The sequence below is a fragment of the Varroa jacobsoni genome, unplaced genomic scaffold (genome assembly GCF_002532875.2).
Source record: "Varroa jacobsoni isolate VJ856 unplaced genomic scaffold, vjacob_1.0 scaffold_247, whole genome shotgun sequence".
Lineage (NCBI taxonomy): Eukaryota > Metazoa > Arthropoda > Arachnida > Mesostigmata > Varroidae > Varroa > Varroa jacobsoni.
The window spans coordinates 294,032-311,683 of record NW_019213149.1 but is presented as its reverse complement, the minus strand read 5'-3'; the positions used below and the strand labels follow the sequence as shown (position 1 = coordinate 311,683).

At 42.7% G+C, this 17,652-nt stretch overlaps 1 protein-coding gene across 1 annotated transcript; it reads left to right on the top strand.

Moving 5' to 3' along the window:
* Positions 1 to 17,402, top strand: LOC147753762 (tubby-related protein 4-like). The gene is made up of 3 exons (XM_086967504.1): positions 1 to 2,810; positions 16,529 to 16,623; positions 17,313 to 17,402. Exons 1-3 carry the CDS (start codon positions 2,645 to 2,647, stop codon positions 17,400 to 17,402), a joined length of 351 nt encoding a protein of 116 aa, XP_086823630.1. The 5' UTR covers positions 1 to 2,644.
* The last annotated feature ends 250 nt before the right edge of the window (positions 17,403 to 17,652 follow it).

Below are 17,652 nucleotides of genomic sequence, written 5' to 3'. Positions count from 1 at the left end.
GCCAAGACCGGGGGAGAGGTCTGGCAGTGAGGGGAGGTCTGGCGGAAAGCCGAGTGCCTTCGTTGTCTCTGCTCGACAGTGGACGGACAACGTTCGTCGTTTCGTTGGATGCTTGCTTAGTATCAGCGCGACTACAATCACCAGCCGGAATACGGAAGCGCGACTACTAACATAGCATCGTCGTCTGCATCAAAGGGTGCCACTACCATCGTTGACGGCGACGACGATCTGCAAAACGACCATGACACCTCGAACTTGCTGTTATCAGGCAGCTGTCGTCGCGAGCTGAGGCAGCAAACTGTTCCTGCAGTCAAATTCGCTGCTGTCGCTGCAGCCATGAGCCCGAACAGCCGAACCTTCGCGACGTCAGCGCAACTGGCTGACGGCAATCAAAACAAGCAAGCCGTCAGTGGAGCGCCTGTTAACGTTGTGTAACGTAAGAGTGTGTGGGGGCCATACGGAGAAATCGTATAACCCAGAGGATTCGCGTATAGTTCCAAAGGAAGCTACCGTAGCAATGGTGGCTGACCAGTCCGCAGACATGAACCGCGTGACCATTGCCGAACACGGGAGCGGATAAGGTACACGGGTGTGCGGCTGGCTGACGTGGCCTGACGGCTGCCCCCGCTGCCGTTATTGCCGCGAATGTTCAGAATTCGCCTTCTTTTTCGTGTGTTCGATTGAACAGCCATTCGAGTGATAAGGTGTTAATGTTCTGTCGAAATCTAATTAGGTGATGTTTGTTTCACGGAATGCGTGTCGTGCGCTGTTTTTCTTACGTGCAGGAAGAGCGATTGTGACGACATACGTCGGCATGCTGCGGGGATGGAAAGGGGATCACTGTGGGATCACTAGTCGCCTTGTCCGCTGTCGTCGTCTGTCGGCTCCAGTTTCGATGCACGCGCCGCTTGAACACGCGCGATTTACCTCCCATAAAACAGCAGCAGTTAATGTGTCACAGTGCAAACAGCATTGGTAGTATAAGTAAGGTAACAGTAATGCTGAAAATCGCTCAAAGGATAGAAAGCATTTTTTAGTAACAGAACTTTATTGTAGTAGCTATCACTATACGGCTGCCGTCATCGTCCGCCTCGTCACATCAGTCCGATATTGATAGTCATACTGTGATAGTTATGCTGTTTGTGTTAGAACGTGTCTAGCATACAGTATGACACAGTAAAAAAACATGAACGAATAAAATAACGTCTGTGAGGGAACTTGAGAAGCGGTGCGAGCAATGGAATATCAATTGCTCAAATAGTACGATCCTAGTCAACAACGTTCGTGTTCCCGTAAGCATAAACGTTTTTGTCGTCTGTCGTTTACCCCGTTCGAGCATTACTGTGAGCTAGCCGAAAAGAGCGGTGCCAACGTAGTGTGTCTTCTAGCCTGATAATAATAATAATAGTATCAGGTGTACGTAGTGCCATCCTCTTATTCTGACCGGATCTTTTCGTTTTCTTCCGACTAACGGGTGGATGAATTTATGTGGTTGATTGTGTGCGAGCGATTCGATTAAATTGTATTGATTGATTGTCTGAAGTGACTGATCGGATTAATAGGTATCGTAACTGCTACCGCTGGATCAGCTGCTCGTGCATGGCATTGCAGAAGCGATAATGTCGGAGTGAACGTTGACGACCAGGACCACATTCTCACCTAGATTTAAAATGAAATTCTGGCTCTAGAACTTAGTAGCGTCACAGGCACCAGTTAGTTTCCAGCTAGAGATAACGGCCGTAAACAAAACATCGATACGTATTTATCTGTGCTATATTAACCATGTCATCGTAAACATTGAGGACATAAGGGTTCTTTCACTACTACAAGTATCCAACAAGAAAAGTATGTACAACAACAATAATAAAAACGCGTGAATTAACGGAAGCTTCCGAAATAAAATAAAATTAAGAAAATCATAGCAGCGGTTATACGCTCAACGAAAATAACATCGGCAGTACCATCGACGGAATTTAAACGGCCCTCTGCTTTGCCGACTTCGACGTTTCAGGGTCAGTTCCCAGCTGAGAAACCAATGTCCTTCACTAATGGTAATCTACAGAAAGCCTTGAAAAAGCCCTCATCAGGGCTTTTCTACGAGACTACTTCACCCTTTCGTCCTAATATACAGGTTTTTAATAGTTTGAGTGGTCGCGACGTTACCAGCTACTATACAATGAACCATAACAAACACCTTTGTGTAGTAGTGCCTGCCTCGCAGAGGGCAGGTCCAGGTCAGAACCATCGAAATAGAGCAAACAACTAAAGAGAATACATATAAACGCGTGGTAGCCAAACGTGAACTAAACTTGTTCGGCCAAAAAGGATCCTCGTATTACTTGAAAACGACAACAACAACAACAATCCTACGTCTTTTTCGTGCCGCAATAGATTTTTCTGTTTAATCCTGCTTGTATTTAAGAGTGTTTTGTGATTAAGTGGACGGACGGAAATGACACCAGCTGTGGTTGCGCCTGCGTCTGCGTCGGTGGGTCATTTATAATAGATAACAAGTGGCTTTGTAAATCTGTGAAGAATACCCGCGGGCTAGCTAACCAGGACACCTGTACCTGTTATCCATATATCTACGTACATATACATCTATCTTCCCATAGATCTGATCTATCATCTCTAGCTGCTCAGGATGCATTTGCACTTCGAGCGAAGCGCATGTACTCGTGCTGACTCGACGGTGCAGGCATTATCGTGGATGGGCAAGGTGCCCGACGAACTGCCTGAAGATGACGGCTGGCGGCTTAACCGTCTCAACTACTACCAGGACGGCTGGCTAGCTTCGGGCAATGCCAGAGGTGAGTACGGTAAAAAAGATGAATAAATAAATAGTGATAATCAATTTCCACTAAAAAATGGAATGAAATGTTTGTGGATTAATATGGCTTCACGCTACCGTTTTTTGCGTGTATCAACCCAGATGGATCCATAGTCCAGTGGAACAAGAAAAAAATACTGACCAACATACAATTTTGGAGTCGGTGGCAATAGATATCGGCAAATCACGACAAGCTCTAAGAGTTATTTACCACTTGCGGTACGTTGCACTAGTAGGGATAGAAGAATCGTTTATATTTGGATTATTTATTTACAGGTAGAGTTGGTGCACAGTTGCCGTCAGCATTCTCGTAAGATTCAACAACGGTTCGAAATAGGAATGAGAACTTCTGAATCCTAATTCTTATTAGTGTGAACCTGTCGCATTGAACATTAACCACATTATTAAACCATATATATACTGAATCAATCTATGAAGCAGCCAAAGCCTTGTCTCGCTGGCCTTTCTGTCACCCTGTCATTAGGGCAGATTTTTTAGTAGGAAAAGAACTGGCGCAATAGGTCTCTTCACGATTGGGACAACAGTAAGTCGCCTGCTTACTTACTCGTACACCAAATCACCATTTTAGCTACTTCGAGTCTGCTTCTCCTACCGCAAGGCCATTATCTCTCTCTTTCTCTCGCTCTGTCTATTTGCCCTATACTAAAAATCAAGGGAATGGGAACGTTTGCAAACTCTGGGCTTTTTCTTTGGTCGTAAAATAACACATTCATATAGTGGACCAAGTTGGGGTGATAATATTCAGTCTCTGTGACTTCCTTATAGAACAGGCATCCCTGTCCTTCTTTAGCCCATGTGGTATGAAATATTCATGTGACTTTAATTGATTTCGAAGCAATAGAATGGGCGAGAAAGATTTACACACCGCTATTGGGAGGATTACCTGGAAGACAGCTAAATCTTATTGGCCACACCCAACTTTAATATGCAATTGCGTCTCAGGAGACATTCGTTTATGTGTTCAATCTGAAGGGCAGCGTCACCGAAATCAAGCGGGAACTAATGAATGCCCGTTTCAGAAATGATATGTTCTCTCTCATAAGTTCGGCGAGCTTTTTGAAGGATTACCAAAAGGATTATCAATTTTAAAAATAGCCCTTACACACTGAAAGCTTATAGGAAGCTAGCTATCCTATTAGATTAGCCGTTTATAGAATCTTACCGTTCACTGCACCCCAGAAAGAGGTCTATATTGTAAATCTAAATCGGTATAATAATGCCTTTTGCTGCGTCTGTTTTTCGAATGATTCAGTATGTTTCTTCTACAGTCTATTTTCAGTCTACAGTATATATTCTTCAATAATAAGTAGGCATATCGAAAGGGTACTAGTAACCGCGTAATACTAATACCGCAGCCAACCACTGGAATCGATACGGTCACGCGGAAAAGCATATCACAATGAACATTGGCCGTTCTTGAGGAAAGAGGTTACATTAAGAACTTCAGCAGGATAATAACAGGCAAACGTTTTTGTTTAATTGTACACTGGGCAAAAGCGGGCATTTTTAAAAATCGAAGTCGAGAACTAGCAGATTGCCAATACCTTTAGTAATTTTAAGGTCTACAGTTTGTTCAATAACGTTCCCGTATCTCCTGCGATCGAGATTTGTTTTGTCTTTCGCTTCTCGCTTTGTTATGACTAAGATTCGCATCACCCCCTTAAAAAGGAGGCCGGCAGACTCAACTACCCCGCTAAAAAGCTAGCCGCTAACTTTGACTCGATTTCTCAATTATTTTAAGCTGTTTTATCAATTCGTTGCCACAAAATGAACGTCTATACGTTCATAAGATACAATGTACTTGTAGAATCCCGCAGATCTATCGCAGAAAATATCTCAAATGCTTTAAGTTGTTTTTCAGAAAAATATCCAAGTATTTGATCCTACCCCACATCGGTATTGCGGTGTTCGTACTATTGGCGTATCCTTCGTTAGCAACAAGATTCTATTTGTTACGCAATGCAGATCACATAATCGAATAATGTTAAGATGTTTTCATAGCAACGACTGGCAGTTCAGGATCATTCGGGCTATTCTGTTACTAAAATGAGCGACCTTCCATAAAAGGTAGTCGCATTTGTTTTAGGTAGAATACATATACTGGACCTTTGTATTCGCTCTGGCGCAGTGTCAGCTTTACGTGTTTTATAGAATGTCGTTGTGCTTTGAGAGAGGAACAAGAAGAGGATCCCAATGGCTATGCCACCGTCCCTAGGTAGGGTGATTGTTGCCTGGACTTGGACATTGTCTCGTATCAATATCCCACCACTTCGCTCGTATTCGTCCTATTTCTCGTAGCCTTATAGCATGTCTGGTAGCGGCATGCGATCGTCTGTAATTGAAATTAAACACGTCGTTATCAGAGTTGACAATGTTGCTCATGGCCCAAACTACTTTCAGCTCACTGCATACAGCTAATGCTGATATACGAGGGGCAACGGCCGCCGCTGCCACTACTGCTAATGCAACTTCGAGCTCCTCTGAGGGGGAGGTTCGATATACCATTCCAGACAACAAAATAACCGCTAGTTGAATGGAGCCAGCCATGGAGTGAAATACCAGTAGAAAGGAACGGCGAGTTCGTTCTGTCGTTGCTTGTCGCACAATGCCAGTCTCCCCTCCGATGCAACATCTTTGGGAGCACCAGGGCCTATTAGCTAAAAGCTATTCCCCCGCGCACCTTAACGCACCACGGCCTGTAATTAGCGGCCGACTACTCAATCAATTTGTTCGGGTATATAACTGTGTGCGACTGAGTATCTTTACGCGAGTGTACGTCTGTTTAAACGAAAGGCTGATCTTTCGTTTTCACTGACTATTTATTTATTTTGGCAAACTCGCTTACTGGGTCGCAGTTAGCTGCAGGATAACGATCTGCCGTCCCTCTATGCGCCTGATACAGGCGACACAGTAAAATGGCAACGCAGGTCACTCGGCACGGGGCTAAGGCGCTACGCGCTGTTGTGCGCGTGCGTTCTTAGGGCGAACTAGCCTCGCATTTGGGTCGCATTTGAATTTTCTTCTACGACCCGACACTCGTCGACAGCCCCCTAATATCTTCTTTACGTTTTGGGTTTTAGCTGCAGCGGCTACCCATTAAAGTGAAGAGCTCTCAGGGAAATTTACCAAACTAACATCCCTAAGAAACTCCGCTTAGAAAGACGCCGCCGTCTGCTACCGCCCGAGAGAAACGCTGTCAAGGAGAGAGGGGCCGACAATGTATGATTTGCCTTTGCCAGTCAGCTCGGACAGAGGGGTGCGAAAGATGTACGAACTTACAACGTTGCCATTTCAAACTTCATCGTCTTGTAAAGGGCGATATTCTGGCCTTAAAGTGCAACTGCGTTGATTTCGTAGTCGCATTCATAGCCATTGTATTTGAGCTAACATAAATATCGCTTGGATGAAAGGAAGCGATTTTTAATTCTACTTGACAAAAGAAGCCTTTATTTCAAACTTGAGAAGGGAATTTGACTGTGCTTGAAGCCTGTGCCTCCAAGAACAACCGATTGCATTCTAACTGTTATGTTTCCGTTTCATGTACGTAAATCAAAACCGTACTCGAGTCTGGATCTTGTACTAGATCAATGATCGTGTTAAGTGTTTGCTTACAAGAGAACTTGTCCATAGTCGACCATGCTAACAGAACGCACACAAGTGGCTACGTGATAATAGACGTGAAAGCAATTGTATCTCAATTGAGACGGTCATGAGTTCTGAGACTTTCTGCCAATAAGCAGCAATAGGCGATAAATCCACGCGTCTCCTTTTACCGATCACGTATTTCCCGCCGCTAGATCGTCGCTTCAGCATATCTAAGAGTCTTAAGCTAACTTTCGTGCTATTTGACAGTTCCACGGCTTCGGATCTCAGCTAATTCTGCACTACGAGTATATAGATATGGCTCGTTCGATACACACGATGCTGTATCCTTTACAATGAAACACTTTGACATAACATGCAAAACAGTGATAATTGCTTGTCAAACTGCGTTTACCCGGTCGATGTACCATCGTTTGTCGAAGTGCCGAAGCACGTATGACTTACGATAAGATATGGAAAAAATATCCGGCTTGTAAGTTACTGATAAGTCTATTTTTAATGCGCATGTCAAATTAAACGTATACTGTGAAAAAGTTTATGGAAAGAGGCCTTGGAGGTAAGAAGGAATGAGGGTTTTACGTGTTTTACACTGTTCAAATCTGGCCCTCGTCTTTTCCACGGCTTAGTTGGACGCAGATGCGATCCGGGTCTCAAACCCATATCTGCTGTACCCAAGGGCGTAATCAACAATGGCTATGTACAAAACCTTCGAAGCTGGTCGGGGGGCACAAAATACTTTTGCGCTTCTGTTGCCGGAACATGAATAGTTAAGCAGAGAACGAGATGTATAAGCGATGGCTGCAATATGACTTTTTATTTCCGATGCGTAGCGTCACTTTCTATTATAGTAATAATAGTAACTTCTGTGATAAACTGGATTCCCATTACATAAAAAATATGCACCCGTAGGTCTATGCATAGTCGTTTGTTTAATAAGTGCGCATGTACAGATTCGTTGAGGTCATCTTTGACTATACTTATTGCAAACGTACGAAAGCTTTGTCAACGTATTGCGACCAGTGCAGATATCTCTGTTTTGGAGCTGTATACACAACTATAATTGACGAAGCTAAGTGCCACTCCTACTGACCTAAAGTTAGGATATTATCGTAATTACGGTTGAGCATCAGCGTGGTATTAATGGACGTAACAGAGTCACGACCCGACGCGCTGTAGGGAACTGATTAGGAATCGGCTCGAACATGACCTCGAGGAGCTTTTCATCCTGAGAAGGTTTGCCCATGATCACGCAGATCCGTCCAGATCATTCAGAACAGAAAACTTTGCAATTATATGACTGTAAGGTCTATAAGACATTTTAGCGCGAGCAGCTGCATTCGCTCATGGAAAAGGTGTGGTATCAAAAATGACCCTTGTGTCTAAATCATGCTGTCGACCAATAGCAAATATCATCACAGAATCAGGTTATTCCCAGGTTTAAGAAATCAGACATCGTTTGATTCTATCTGCGCTGGGAGCATTGCACCAGACTAATCGGCACTAACGCTTCTAATAGACAAGCAAACAGCCTGTTGAACGTACGACATTCTTTAGTTGTTTATACAAATTTGTTACTACGATGATGATTAATGTGTGGGTCTTTACATGTTAATTGATTGATTGATTCAACATTGATACCATATAAGCGTTAAGTGGGAATCAAGGTTACGTCATGTTGAAGTAGTACACAAACTGTGAAGTTACGATACACTAAATTACCATTAACCTTTTTAAGCGCATTTCATTTCGCATAGAGGTCACGTCTTGTTGAAAAATCATCTGTCCTAAACCAACGTTAGTACTGACTAATAAAAAAACAAGCTTTTTAGCGTAAACGATTGCGGTTTCCCTCATATAACATTTCAACCAAATATAAATTGGGAAGCATGGTAGAAGCACAAATGCAGTATAACCTGCTATGAACACGCGTTTGGTGATGTGTAGCGGCCGTAACGTCAAGCTTGAATTTACGTCAAAATGAACTTGAATAACCCTATGCAGCTTGTTCAAGTGGGAAAAACACATGCTCAATACTAACTAATTATATAGTAAAATACAAATGGTGTCTACTGGAAAACGTTCAGCCACCTCGCCTGTGAGTCTTTGTTGCACTTATCTGTCTCCGAATGTTTTCCGTCCTCACCTCTTAATGGAAACAAACCTTAGGTCTGTGATCTTATAGACGAATACGTTACTGCAAGAAATTCACCATATATCTGTATTTCACGATGGTGCAAAAACAACGCACTCAAGCCTAAAATTGATCCGATACATTTACAGCATATCTGAAGTCGTAACAAGAAGCCTCACTGTAGACGTTCAAGTTACCTTTACTTACAAGGCTCACAAAGTACCGAAATAGAAATTGTTTTCAGATCACATATTGGCTGTCACGTTGTGTATTCGCCATTTTTTTTTTTGCTGTGATATAAACCTTTATCTTTCCTAATATAGAGAAGGTGCAGCGATATCCTAGTTCTTTTTTCGAAAACATGCCGTTGTCTCGCCTGCCGGCATTTCTAGTTAATATGCGAATGTTCTTTGGCTTTATTGAAGTAGCGCCCCTAAAATCTAGTTTTAGGTCACCGAAATTCGACCTAAATTAAAGGACTTCAAAGGCTTAAGGACAGCATGTAAGGGAATTCTATTCAGGGATAATTTTACCGGACCTGGTCAAAGTAATAGGTGAATTCACAGGTTTGAGTCGATTATCAGATACTATAATAAGTTGAGCCTTTATACGAATTATAATGTTTTAATTATTTGTTCCAAATTAAATACATGTCGATAATGCACAACCTTTACATAGATATGTACGTAGATATTTTCGATGTCACCACCATATTTAAGTACGGGCAGTGAATGGGTAACGATGGCTCTTCAGCCTTGACGATACGAATTGCTTTCTCATCCACTCAGTCATTGAAGATCATTATATGATCAAAGAGAACAAACGTTCCTGCGGCTAAAATAGTCTCGGATCGTGTTCCTTAGAGAAATCAAAAAGCTGTTCACCGTCCGCTGTTTGTCTGCAAGCCGCCACTCTGCGTTTTTCCATATTTGGGCTCGATACAAACTAAGCGGACCGAACCGCAGCAGCAGCAGCAGCATCCTCCAAGAGCAAAGAGCTGACCCATCGGGGGAGTCTCGAAGACATTCTATCACTCCTACAACATGCCCGGCTGTACACGCAAATGACAACAGACATAGCCTCCTCTTCATCCCAATCTTGAGACCCCAAATTTCATGCTAAACGCATGAGAATGAAATCGCTTTGTGCTGGCCCTTATGCACAGTAGTCCCATATAGTATTACCATACGTGGGTAGTACTATTCTACGAAGTTCCTTTAGGCTGTCCCGTGCCGCTGAAACGGCTGAAGCTGAACGAACGCATTAGGCTAACGATGATAAAGCCGAGCGACTTCAGTCCCTGTAGGGTTTGTGAGGAAATGAAGCAGGAGGAAAACTTCACGGGCTGAGGTCAGCGCAAACTGAATGTCAAGAATTAAGTGACAGGACGGCCAAGAAAAACAACAAGTCAGCCGAAGAAACAGGGTGAAATGGTAACAAAAAGTGGACGACCTCTCGGACTTTTACCAATTCTCATGAAGCCGTGAGAATGCTATTCACAGAGAGATGATATAAATTGCTGGACAACGGGTCAAGCAACCCAGCACTGTTGTCGAACGAAATAATAGCGTCGAAATGCTGTTGTTTTTGGCCATCTTCCGCTATATCACATAGCGTATTTGCATCAGAATGAGAGACGGGCACGTAGTGCGGTTGAAGTGAACAGAAGAGAATAATTAATAAACTTGAGGGAAGTGACTGCATGTTTGAAGCTACTGGCGCCGTCACTTTGTGTTTTTAGAAGAATCGTTATAGAAGCACTTCGTTCCCACCCTTGCTATCGACCAGAATTGACTGGCTCTCTTATTTTCGCTTATGCCACTGTAGGGTTTCACACCACCATTCTACCGTCTGAACCTATTCTTTAATTTAATTTGCCATTTCTCCCCGTATCTCTGCCTGCCTGCCTGCCTGCTTGACGTTTTATTCTATCCTAGCACCATTCCTCATTACGGCCAATGTAATTAATTAACGCGACAGCCGTTACGCATACTCAAGCTGTGGAATCGACTCCGGGGCATCAATTTCGTCGCCGGCGTAACGAAAACCTGCTGAAAAACGCGAGTTGAGAGCGCGGACAGAGCGACGGGCGAAATGCTACACCGTCAAATGAGGCCGTTTCCCAAGGGAACTTTTGGCTGACAGGTTGGGTGGTTTCTTGGTGATAGTCTACATTGCGCCAAAGCGAAGTCAAGCGGGTATAGTCAGTAGAGACGATGCTGAATAGATCAAGCGGGATCACAATCGTAAGGGTAGCAAAACAAGGCAAAAGGGAAGAAAAAGCAACGAAGAACGATTGCGCTCTATGAGCGTGATGGTCGACGCAACAGACTTCCTGGCGGCTAATGGCTAGCAGGTAGTGTATGAAATGAGCAAAGCGGAAAGGCGGGCACCAAACGTACAGCAGAAGATAGGAACCGAAAGAGAGAGTTTAGCAAGTAAAAATGAACAAATTACAGAGCGCCATAGGAGAACTAGCTAGGCAGGTTAATAGTTATTATTTACGCGTTATCTAGCTTTTCTGCGTTATCGGGCCCGCTTAGCATATTCGAAAGTCCAGCTAAACCGTAAGAATCAAGAAGTAACATGTTGATTACCCTAAATTTCCTAATGTTAAAGGATGCTCTTGCAGAAAGAAGATAACTGACGGATGCATATTTGTTAGCAAGCATAGATACAGGCGTTCCCATATATGATATGACACCGATATTGGGTAAAGTTCTGCCCTTGTTGTGTTAGCTGAATGATCGAGTGTGGTCTTCCAACCTGTGAGAGGCTTTGTTGCTTTGGGTAATTATTAATGCTGTTAAACGTCAGACGTGGGCTGATTAAACGTTATACTACTGATGTGGTACTAGTTTCACTGTCTTATAGGTCATCTAACGACTCAACCCACGGTTGATTGTTAGCTACTGTTTACAGAGCGCACGTTTTCTCTCAGGTTTATATAGCTTTCTTTAGCATCTTCTTCTGAGTCTCGTTGTTTCCTTGGCTATATTCAAGCTCATGTGGTTTCGTTAGAAGTTTACGAGAATAGATTTTTTTCGACAAATAGCCAAAGCTCTTTTGGGACAGTATTGACAGTTTATCCAAAAATCAGTATGAACTATGGAGGCGAAATAAGCATAACTTTACTGTCGTTAATAGGTGCCAAAATGCATCGCCAAGGTACCGAAAATTGCTTGAAGCCGTTGCATGGGTACGGTGTGGACGGTCGGGACACAATTTAAAGTAAATTGTTTTCGTTTCTATAAACGTTGCCAGGAGCCACTCAGGGTCCGGAGAGGCTGGTTTTATATATTGTACAAAGCTTTAATGGCTAATGCTAAATAGGACAGAGACTGAAATGGGGTTTTTGTGGGACGGGGCTGTTTCTGGTTTATAAGCATTGCAGAGCCACCTGTATTTCAAAAGGATTAGGGACAACCGGTATGACGGACTGGGCGTATGCAAATACGCATGGGCACAAGCTCAGCCCCGAGAGGGCAACTAAGCTGCGAAAGTGACCTGCGGGGCAGCAGATCTACCTGGCATGATAAACCGACAAAGTAGCTGAGAGAGAAAGATCCTACAGGCCGACAGGAGACGTAGTCATGATCTAGAAGTCTCCCTATTGAGCATCAAGAATAAGTTTCAATGAGCTGCATACGAAAGTGCAAACAGCTTAAGAGGGTTAGCTAATGCCCTTTGCTATGGCTTGTATCTTCGAGTTTGACTGTCGAAAACGGTCAAAGGCTACCTGTGCGTAGACGCAATGGAAAAGAAAAAGGAAAACGAATATACAGAGCTTTAAATGGGCGCTCAGTGCCCCGCGTGCGTTTCCATCGAACGAGAAGTGATCTGAATTTCAAATCCGAGATTAAATTTTGGCCAAAGCCTAGTCATAGCGAAACCTCGCTATCTACCTGTGCATGCTGACGCGAACTCAGCCACGGTTACAGACTGGAGATAATATCATGCCTAGGAAAGGAATAAGGACCCGCAAAAATGAACATGCACATGAAAAGCCACGCCAGACTTCAACTTAGGCAGCCAGAACATAACCTGTAATTCAGAGGATATAAATAATGAAACATTCCTTGAATAGAAGTGCGCAACGAACTCACTGGGTCAACTTAACTCCATAAGTATAGATTTAGTTTTCCAGTAAAACAGCTGTACTCTTCAACAGCGCGCGCATTCAAGGCTCTCAATACAATTATACACTGCTGACCAATAAACACCTTTCGTTCCAAAGTCATGTTTTTTTATAGTGTTAGGTACCAAGCCCTTGGCCTATCCTTCTGTATAAGGTGCATACTGCCTTTATGGGCTCCAACCTTTTCGATTCATTCCAAAGAAGTTTTACAGATCTCACGCAAACGTTCATCCTGTTTTTTGGCGTCAGGCAACATCAAGATCGCATATTCAGTTATCATTCTACTGATAATTGGGCTAGTGCTTGGTTTCCTTTGATAGCTAACATTAGGCCAAGCATTAGACACGTATTGGCAACCAAGACTACAATGTAACGATAATTTCTTTATAAAAATCTATGTTCACACTAAGCTTCCGGAAGGCGACCTACCTACAGTATCACGTATTGCGTTGTCGCTAACCGGTTCTAGCCATAAAGCAGGAAACGCTGTTAAATATGTAATCCATGTCACCCACCTCCGTTGGTTAAGACAAATCACTTGTGGCACTTACCGTTAAATATAAGTAGTAGGACAAGGCGCTGAAAATGACGGTTCAATTACGTTTATAGTATTGGACCGCTAACAATCATCTTGTCATTCTCATTGAACTCATTTTAGAAAGAACTATTCTTAATGAGTGAAACAAACTCGAATCGCAGCAATGGAGAAGGCCAGCAGGTTACTGTTTTTTTGGTACAACGGTCTTACGCAGACAATTTCGTCAGTTCATCCAATTGAACAACGCTATTATATCAGGTAATTAGTGCGTTAGAGGAGGGACTACCTCTATTAACAGCGTAAAGGAAGGCCGCAATGCGTTCATTATAACGTGGTCCTGTGTCAATGACACGTAACACTATATATTTATTGCTAGGAAATTTCAGCGATGGATAAAGAGAAAGGACTCATGCTGAAAAAGATAAATAGAGCAAAGGAAAACGATTAGAACGCCAGATGAGCAATTCAAATGGCCAACATAGCTATAATATTGTTTAAGAAATTTTTATGCACATATGCAGCGAGGGGCTCGCCGTAAAATGTAAACCTGAAAATGTTTCATAAAAACTTCAAAAATATCAGGTCCCGCTATTGAAATAAGTAAACGATGATACGTTTAATATTGTCTAAATAAAAGAATCTTGCTTTACACTTGCAAGAATAGAGATTAAAATGGGCCATACAACAATGACAATTAACGATAAAAATGTCGAGTAATCCAATTTGTCTTGAAATACCCCCCTAACAGCGTGTATACGGCAGTTATTATTATATACAGTTGTCTAGTGTCGTGTATAACGATGTTAATAAAATTCACTACGAACTTCTTGTACAGCCTCCATTAGGGTGCAAGACCCGTAAGTGCCGTTTCAAACCCCAGCTCGCAGCCTGATTCAGGTGCAGTACCCTAATGGCTAGTTTAACTTGTAAGTGACGTCGTTTGAACGCTGAAAATGCTATCGGCGTCGAGGTCAGGCGGTCGCTCAGTTCACACATACCCCCATGGAGTTATTCCGTACAACAGCGCTCATAAATGCAGGGCTCAAATGATTCCCAAACTTGATTAACCTCGAATTTACGCACATATTTCTGTCGTATATCCCTGCTTAGATATGCAGAAATTTTTATGGCGCTGTACAGAAATGTCTAGCTTTTTGAAAACGCTGAAATCCTAGTATGAACATGCTTTTTCTCCCGATAGACGTTATACTCAATAGGGTAATTTTTTTACATTTTAGGTAGCAAGTATTGTAATCGTGTCAGACGTCAAGCATAACTGCAAAGTGGGCTGATATTGAGTGCTCAACCAATTTCTATGGGTAGATAAGCTGGACTTACAACTGGATGCCGGGATCAGAAGTTGACGTTCGTGAGTCCGGCGTCCAATCCTGCAGCGGGCAAACTAAAATGTTCTGAACAAGTGTCCATACATTATTTTATCATACACTTTTCGCTAATTCTCTGTTTGTTTGTTTTATTATACTATATAGTCTCTCTCTAAATTTATTTCGTCTTTGTATGTCATTCCTGTATAATATATAATAATAGCCATATCAACGCTAAGACTTGAACCAGCGTCAGTTCTAACTGTCTGTTGCTCACGGTTACGATGATCACGCGTTCCGAGTTACCTGGGCTTGTTTTTTCTTATATATATATATATGTGTGTATATTTATTTAGTAGTTTTATGATTGGTAGGCACCTAAATGCAATAAGTTGTATCCTCAAGAATATGACATAGATGAAATGCTCATATGTCGTGTATTAGTATAAATCCACTATTGCTCCTGAGCAATGATTTAGATGCAGGCCTAACGGGGTGCGGCAGAGCTTCAATGTCAGCGAGTTGAACAACGTCGTTCAATGTCACTATATCGCACGGGAACAAGAGGGTGTAAACATGTCGACGCTCTCTGCTGGCAGGCCGCGCTATATCCAACTTCGAGGGAGAGCTTTGTACGCACAGCATCGGTGATAGCCACCGTTGTTTTATAGTCGTTAACTGTCGTTGAATACTAACTAAATGGTACTTCAAGTTGTCGGGCTACCCTATAGTAACTTTTGGCTTTAGGTTCGGGAGGATTTGGCGAGTAAAGAAGTGCCCACTCAAAGTAAGCCGTCATAATCACTGATAAATTCAGGGGGTCTTTAGGTATCGCGATTTTAAGAGTTAGACCAAGTGATCTTTACTTACGTGGGCCTCTGCTGATATCCTTAACATATGGAGCATTATATGATCTAATTAAAGTCGATCGAATGATAAAAATCGGGGTCGCTAAGAGTTTCGGTCGGTTTTCGTCAACCACGGTCAATAGCGCAGTAATTAAGATACGGAGAACGATAGTAATTTTCTTTTCGTTTTCAATGAAGTTCGACCAAAAGGTATGGGTCAAAATAGGTTCTGAGAAATAATCATATCGCTATTACTGGTTAAAATTGTGCACGAACCATTTCTTGCAACTTCATCGTCGCCGTCCACCAGTCAGATACTCGGCACTGATAAATAAATTACAGTGACTTTCTAGTGAACGCCAGAATTTCCTACGCGAGTAGAAGTCCTCTCTTTTATAATATGAAAAGTTTTAGCAGTACCTAACAAACATACCCAATATACGACCAGCTATTTTCAGACGATGTTTTTATCTGCCGCCTTGGTAAACTGTCGCGTTTCCATTTGCAATGATCTGTCACCCACAAAACAGAGGTCGACGGTGACGAATTTAGAGCATAGCTACTGTATTCGGTTGGAATTCAAGTAGCTGAACGCGAAAGGTGTATATAATATTGGTGCTTTACATGTAACCGCTGTATATACGAACGGGTTCCGTGGTAATTCCCACTCGACTAAACCGTGTAATTTAGATGATTTATATGTAGTCCTTGGTAGTGATATATTCATTTCTTTCAAGATATCATAATGTGACTCAGAAATGTGCTTATTACCGAATAATAGCATTTTAATACTATCTCTATATTTGAAAAATTTTACGTTTTCTATCGCTGTTAGACCAGTGGTCTTACGGCTGGACGCGGACCTCGACCGCGACACGTCATCAGGATTTGTATGCAGATACGTTGTTCACTACGCTATCACGGAGCCAGTTGGGCGTACAAGGAACTGCGAAGAAGCGAGTTAACGTATTGAGCTAGTTATTTGTGTCTATCAGTAGGCTTTTTCTTACTAATTGTTATGTATCCGCACCTTGCACTGACCGTGAAATGATAAAATGTTTGTAGTAAGTAATTTTCTATTCTCTACTTTTCAGGCATCGTCGGAGTAACATTCACGACATGTCATTGTAGGCGCACGTCAGATCAGCCAAGTAGAACAAACTATAACATGCGAGGACATCGATCAGAGGTTTGTTATGAACTATAATGAAAGCGATAAATCAAAGGAGGGAGGAACATTATTGATCCATATCCGCAATTACCGGTATAATACATCGGATTGGTCACCCAGTATTGATCTTGAATTGAAACCAAAAATATACCTGAGAAAAGTCTACCTGGATCCCATTAATCGCATAATATTAGTAATAATAGTGATCAACAGCGGTCGAGCCCAGCTCGAATGGCCCGCAGTGTCCGCGTAGACTGTTTACCTTTCAAGTTCCAGCAAATGCACAGGCTCCGGCGTTAAATGACGAAAGCTATTGGACCAACTGATAAACTTGAGAGCGGCTTAAAGTTATTTGACTCGTGTGGAAGAGCAGCTCGTAGATATCCGAATCCGCCATTCCTACTTCGTGCGAAACAACGGAAGTAGACGACTCGGCAAGTTATCTCTTATCCGAAAAGCAGCCAATACACTGTTCCACTGACTATATCTCCTTCCTTCCATTGTTATGGGCATCAGTGGCATGGTCGTCGTCTAGATTACGATAAACGGTCTATTCATACCGAGAACGTGGGCTTCCTACCCCACCGACGCTGCTATCACATCTCCTTAATATTAATAGCCGCTTGCAGATAACGGTATCCGCCGACCACAATTAAGATCACTAACACTTACCTATCCTGTAAGGTACGCTGCACGACCATTTACAGGAGCACTCGAAGCGTTTCCTAACCGAAACGACGTATACGTTCTCGGGTGAAAGGGACTTGAGTCGAACGCTAGATGAAACTACTCGCTGATCGCAGCAGCGATCAACAACGGACGGATCTATTGGCTACGTACTGAAATTTTTCCGTAAATGTATGGATGAAAATGCTAGTCATCTAATACTGCATTGCTGGGCACCACAGTGCCTCTGTGTAGCCATGAGAACTAAAACGTGGGCTAGCAAACCCAAAAGTGTGCAAAACGGACAGTGCGCAGCAATGAGAATGCGTTCATCTGTCAGCTATTGCGAATGTCCACCAAGGCATTCTGATGTGAAGACGC